The 6,000-nt window shown below is 51.4% G+C and overlaps 1 protein-coding gene across 2 annotated transcripts in view; it reads left to right on the top strand.

Moving 5' to 3' along the window:
• Window positions 1-493: 493 nt before the first annotated feature.
• The window catches only part of ALKAL1 (ALK and LTK ligand 1), a 28,541-nt gene continuing 23,034 nt past the window's right edge, over window positions 494-6,000 (top strand). Inside the window, exon 1 of one of the 2 annotated variants that reach the window (XR_002523797.2) lies at window positions 494-625. Coding sequence is in view for 1 of the 2 variants with exons in the window: in XM_003902735.5 (XP_003902784.1) it covers window positions 1,274-1,463 (190 nt within the window). In the remaining variant the exon portion in view is untranslated. Of the gene's footprint in view, window positions 626-792; window positions 1,464-6,000 lie in introns of those variants that run through there. The other variant, XM_003902735.5, reaches the window with a different exon arrangement.

The raw sequence follows: 6,000 nt of genomic DNA, 5'->3' as shown, positions 1-6,000 counted from the left end.
GACCGACAAGATTTTTTTTTTTTTGTAGAGTAATGTAACATTGGGCAATGTCTAAGGAGTAATGGAGCCTCAGTTTCCTTAGTTATTCCTGTCCTCTTCCGTTCACCTGTTTGCACTTTGCATATGAGGAGATAATTAGTAGTCAGTTGATTAGAGAGCAATTTCAACATTTTTCAATATGCTTAATATAAAGCAATAAAGCAGGCGGCTGAAATAACTAAAACAACAGCAGTTTACAGAGCGCGGTTTGATCAGAGATGCTTACTTTATTTTAATCAGGACCACTGGCCTTAATTTCATTTTTTAAGTTGTTAACACTAAAACTCTTTAGAAGAGTTCCCTAATTTGAAGAAAAATCCAGCCGGCTGCTTTTTTGGGCGCACTGGTCAACCCTGGCGATTTCACTTGGGGAAGCACTGAAACCGGCCACTCCATGCAGGATGGCCAGGGAAGCTGGGCGTGTGTCCCAGGTGCCCAGCCCCAGACCTTCTCCGCCCTCTTCTCCCCCACGCGGAAGAGAACGCGGTGCTGCGCCCAGGAGGGCAGGTCCGGCCTCCAGAGCTGGGGCAGGGGCGGCTGGCGTGACGGAGTGGCCATGGTTCCTGAGCGAGCAGGGGCTCGGCAGGTGAGCGCACCCGGCACCTTTGCGTCCAAGTTGCGGCGATCTCCGCTCATCCAGGCCGCATCTCGGCGCTGCTTTTTTCCGTCCCGACCTAGGCACCGCGGGTTCTACTGGCCCCCGCCAACTAGGGGAATCCGTGACGGACGCCGAGGCTTGCGGGGTGGGGGTGGCGGGAGACAGAGCCCAGGGAGAACCGCCGGGGCGACGCGGCGGGTACCTTACTGGGTCCTCCCAGGGATGCCGACCAGAGAGCAAGCCTAGGGTCCGGGTCCAAGGCAGGCGTTGCGTAGGGAGCCCTGAGACCCCCTGAGTCCGAGATTGGTGTCCGTCAGGGCAGGCTGCGCGGACTTCCGAGGGTCCCTCGCGCTGGGACACGCCCTCATCCTGGGGGACGACCCGGTGGCCCCAGGCACCGCCTCCCGTTCCCGCCCCGCGCCTCGCAGCGCTTAGGCTTCGGCACTCTGGGGGCCGAGTCCCAGTGCAGCTCCAGCCGACCCCCGGGACGCAGACAAGGGCAGGCGCGCGGTGAGGACTGCGGCAGGCCGAGTAACCGCGCTCTGGTCCAGGGGGCCATCTCTTGGGCTGCGCACCCTCCGGAACTGCGTCAGGATCCTCCACGAGCCTCCCACTCTCTTCTGCCCGCTTGCGAACATGTGGCCCTTCAAGCCCGGTGCCCCGCTGCCCGCACTCCTCCTGCTGGCGCTGGCTTTGTCCCCGCCCGGAGTCCACGGGAGGCCGCGGGGGCGCAGGGGAGCGCACGTCACGAATGAGGAGCCCAAGCCGTTACTTTTCCTCCCCGCGGCCGGGGCCGGCCGGACTCCCAGCGGCTCCCGGAGCGCAGGTAGGATGTCCCCGTCCCGCCCCATCCTTTGCCCTGCACCTGGGGCTCCGTGGATTCCCCTAGGAGCTGGGTGAGGCACTCGCTTTGGGAAGCTTGAGATTAGTACAGCAGAGAACAGAGCATCTCTGCAGATTTCCAGCTCTCAGAAAGAGGTCGTAAGCGTATTAGATTTACCACGGTTGAGAGTTAAGTAAAGAAATCCGGCTGGCAATGGGACCAGCCTTCTATGTCCCCTCCCAGGTGTGGGAGGCCTTTTTGGAAATAAACTGGTAAAGCAGCCCAAAGACATGGGTTTCAGTCCCACCGGCCTAGGCGTGGTGGACAGGTTAGGTCCCTGTCAGCGCCTCATTTCTGGGTTTTCCGGGGTTTTGAGAATTAACCAAGATTGCTGTCCGTAGACACTTGACGGTGCCAGGAATGCCCAGTTCCCTTCCCCTTCACGCTGGCCGCAGCGAGTGGCTGAGGATGCGCCAATTTCAGCAGGCGGCAGCTTATGTTACTGGAACCTTTCCTAGATCATTTTAGAAGGGCCCAAGAAGCAGCCGGCTGCTCCCAAATCAACTTTGGACAAGTCGGGTTCCTGCTACTTAGGAGCCCAAGGGGAGTGGAAGGAATGAGAGAGGAAAAAGTCACGCTCTAGAGGGTCATGAGACACCCACAGGCAGAGAAGAGGTCTTGTGAATGCAGGGAAAACGGAAAAGGCCTTGGAAAAGGAGGTCCGAGGGGGCGGCCGGGCATTTGGGGCAGCGCTGAAGGGAGGAGGGCAGGACACGCAGGGAAGGAAGATGGGGACAGAAGCGAGAAGCTCCTGACACGTTTCTGTTCACACCCAGCAACAGTAAAGCAAGGTGAAGCTACCGGCGAGACTGGGACAGAAGGGCCCCTCTGCAGGGACATTTGGTGGCCTCCGTCAGGCTTGGGAAGAGGAGAGGGCCTAGGGTGGCCTGGGGATGCCCCGCAGCCAGTGGCTGGCCATGGGAGCACAGCTCCTGATCCCTTCTCCTCAGGCTTCATGGCTAAGAAAGCAAACAATGGCTTCTTAGTATCATTTTTTTTTTCACAGTAGTTATGATATAAATATATACTTATTCACTCCACAAACTTTCTTCGAGTTCCTGTCTGTCACCATGCAGAGGGCGGAGGCCACCCAGAGGAGCAGACAGCAGTGTCTGTGCTCTCCTGCACACTTGGGTGTGGAGGGAGGGGCTGGTGCACACCTGCACTGAGTGAGCAGGGTGTCCTGCCCCGGGGAGGGGATGGAGAAGGTGGGAAGCTGAGGTGGGCTGCCCAGCTGGTGTGTGGACAACCCGGGCAGAGCCTCTCAGTCCAGCCGGCCACTGGGGAGCCCTCAGGAGGGGGAAGGCGCAGGGTCAGTGTCCGCCCCACGGCCATGCAGCAATGGTGCACACGGATCATGCATTTTGACTTAAAATTATTGTTAGCCTGAAATATTTATCTCAGAGAAAAAAATGTGACTTTGGAATGTGAAAGATCTGGGAGAAAGGCTCTCAAAGTACAGGAAGGTCGAGGGCACACATTCATTCAGACCTGTTTCATTCAACAGATCTTTTCTCTTTGATTCAGACAGTGAAGACTTACTGAAGTGAGTTACAAGGGATAAAACAATATTTTATTTATTTATTTATTTATTTATTTATTTATTTATTTATTTATTTTGAGATGGAGTTTCGCTCTTGTCACCCAGGCTGGAGTGCAGTGCCGTGATCTGGGCTCACTGCAACCTCTGCCTCCCGGGTTCAAGCCATTCTCCTGCCTCAGCCTCCCAAGTATTATAGGTGCACCACCACGCCCGGCTAATTTTTATTTTTATTTTTTTTAAGTTTTAGTAGAGAAGGGATTTCACGATGTTGAGCTAGGCTGGTCTCAAACTCCTGACCTCAGGTGATCTGCCCACCTCGGTCTCCCAAAGTGCTGGAATTACAGGCGTGAACCACTGTGCCTGGCCAAAAATATTTTATTAAAAGTTAAAAGTGGCAACCATCTGAAGTTTTAAACAACAATATAGTCAGACAGAAAGTGCCCTGTGGGCACCCTCAAAGACATTGCTTTCTGTGACTGTAGTTGTCTAAATTTTTGATTGCTATACTACATTCACAAGGGGAGAAAAGGGTGGCTCATAACATCCGTATCTGAGTCTGTGAATGGAGTACTTGCACATGGATCAGGGACAAACAAGGACATGAGAATATAGAGGGCAAGGGCCTATCTGGATGTTCTCAAGGGGCGCACTCAGCAGGTGGCAGGGGTTATCGTTCATTCAGGAGGAAAATGTCTCGCAGGTCTGGGAGGTCAAGGACTCTCATCCCTGTCAGATGTGCCTGGAATGATGGCTCCATATTTCTGTAGTGACGTAATAAGCACTATCGCCCAGACCCAATGTACCTGTTCTAGGTTCAGAAATCTTTGCTGCTCCTGCAGTTGCGCTGTCTGCCTTTTTCTGTAGGCCTGGCAACTTCCCTAAATGCAGATGTGAGCTGGAGGTGGGGGGATCATTTCCAGGGAGAGGGAGTAGTAACTAGGAAATCTTGAGGCAGGAGGGGCCAGACAGCATGCCATGAGGATTGCGGAGAGTGGGGGACTGGAGGAGATGTGTTAGGTTCCCAGGAACACTCCTGATTCACCGTCCTTGGTCCTCCTTCCTTCTCACAGGCCACTTGTTCATGCATGTATCCGTCCTGTCATTTAGCCATTTAACACAGAGCTGTGGTCCCTGTGATGGGCAACATTGTTGACAATTGTGCTTGAGGAGCACAATTCAGTTCGTAATTCCTACCTCCGATGTCTCTCGAATCTGGGTCTTCGTTTTTAGTGTCCTTCCCACCACTCTAGTTCAGACCCTCTTGAGAGCTTTATGGTGACCTTGTACATCATCTCCAATTCTATTAGTGCCCCTGACAGTGTGTCCTATTGGGATAAGAATTCCCAGTAACCTTCACTCCTGCTCTCTCATTCCTGTTTCCCTCCTCCCTTTGTCTTTGGTCACTGCGACACCAGCAGAATGGCACAAACAAGGGACCAAACCTCAAACTCTGCCAAAGGAAAGAAACATCAGAACACTCATCCACTGAAAGAAAAACAGAGTCAGAAGGCTGAGAACAGGGCCGTGGTGGGAGTAGAGAGGAGGTTCAGAGTTTTTGACAGAAAGAAAATTGGCTTGAGGTGTGAGACGTAGCAGTGTAAGGGGACTGTTAGCAAGTATTGATGTATATGACGTTTCCTTTGCTACCTCTGCCTTTTCAAGGTATTTCATGTTTACCTTATTTCTACAGGCTTTCTGGGGTCAGATTTGTGTTGTTGTGGTTGCTGTTGCTGTTTTAATATAAAACCTCGCTGACGTGGAGCTTAAGGAGAGCATGTGAAGGAGTTTTGATGAGGTTATGCTGAACAATAGCAAATGAACGTGCTTCATAAGTAGCATGGGGCTGGTCTCTTCCCGGTCATAAATCTGCTGTGGCTTCTCTTGATGTTCCAAGAAAGTCCTGGCTTCCTTGGAAAGAAAGGCAGATATATACATTATATATATATACACACAGTAGAGACAGAGTTTTGCCATGTTGGCCAGGCTTGTCTTGAACTCCTGACCTCAAGTGATCCACCTGCTTCAGCCTCCCAAAGTGCTGGGATTATAGGAGTGAGCCACTGCATCAGGCCCCATTATGAACATTTTATACTTCTTCTTCTTCTTTTTTTTTTTTTTTTTTGAGACGGTCTCACTCTGGTTGCCCAGGCTGGAGTGAAATGGTTCGATCTCAGCTCACTACAGCCTCAACCTCCCACCTTAGCCTCACAAGTAGCTGGGACTACAGGCACATGCCACCACACCCAGTAATTTTTTGTGTGTTTTTAGTAGAGATGGGTTTTGCTACATTGCACAGGCTGGTCTCAAACTCCTGACCTCAAATGATCTGCAGTCCTTGGCCTTCCAGAGTGCTAGAATTACAGGCGTGAGCTACCACCACGGCCAACATTTTATACTTCTGTTAATATTTTACAATCTGAATATATGAGTCTTCAACTTTGCTTAACTTCTACAGAATCCGTAATTACTATTCATCTTATGTATGTGTCTACTCACACTTGGTAGGCTCTGTTTTCTCTGTAAACATAAGGCAAATTATATAAGCCAACTGTTAAAAAAAGTCCTATCTTTATTATGCAATGGTTACATGTGAGAAAACCGGAAAACAAAAACACCAAAAAATTGAAACCCCAAAAGGTGATTATTTCTGGCTGATAGATTTGTAAAAAGTTTATCGACAGTATCAGATTGGCTATTGATCATTTCCATGAGACAGAAAGCACTGGTTCCAGGCTTGCTGTGGAATTGGGAAGGAGTGGATCTCTGAGTTCCAGGTGCCTTGTCTGCGCCACAGGGAAGACCCCATTATGAGGCTTCTCGTGAAGATGTAACAACAGGGGAGATATGTGGAGCACCTGACCAGGCTCCTGGCCTAGGAGCTGCAGGCAGGCAGCTTCTTACTCTCTCCAAGCACCACCTGGGCATCAGCCATGGTGA

The sequence above is a fragment of the Papio anubis genome, chromosome 8 (assembly GCF_008728515.1).
Source record: "Papio anubis isolate 15944 chromosome 8, Panubis1.0, whole genome shotgun sequence".
Taxonomy (NCBI): Eukaryota; Metazoa; Chordata; class Mammalia; order Primates; family Cercopithecidae; genus Papio; species Papio anubis.
Note: the sequence above shows the minus strand (reverse complement) of the source record. Positions and strands in the feature narration are given on the sequence as shown.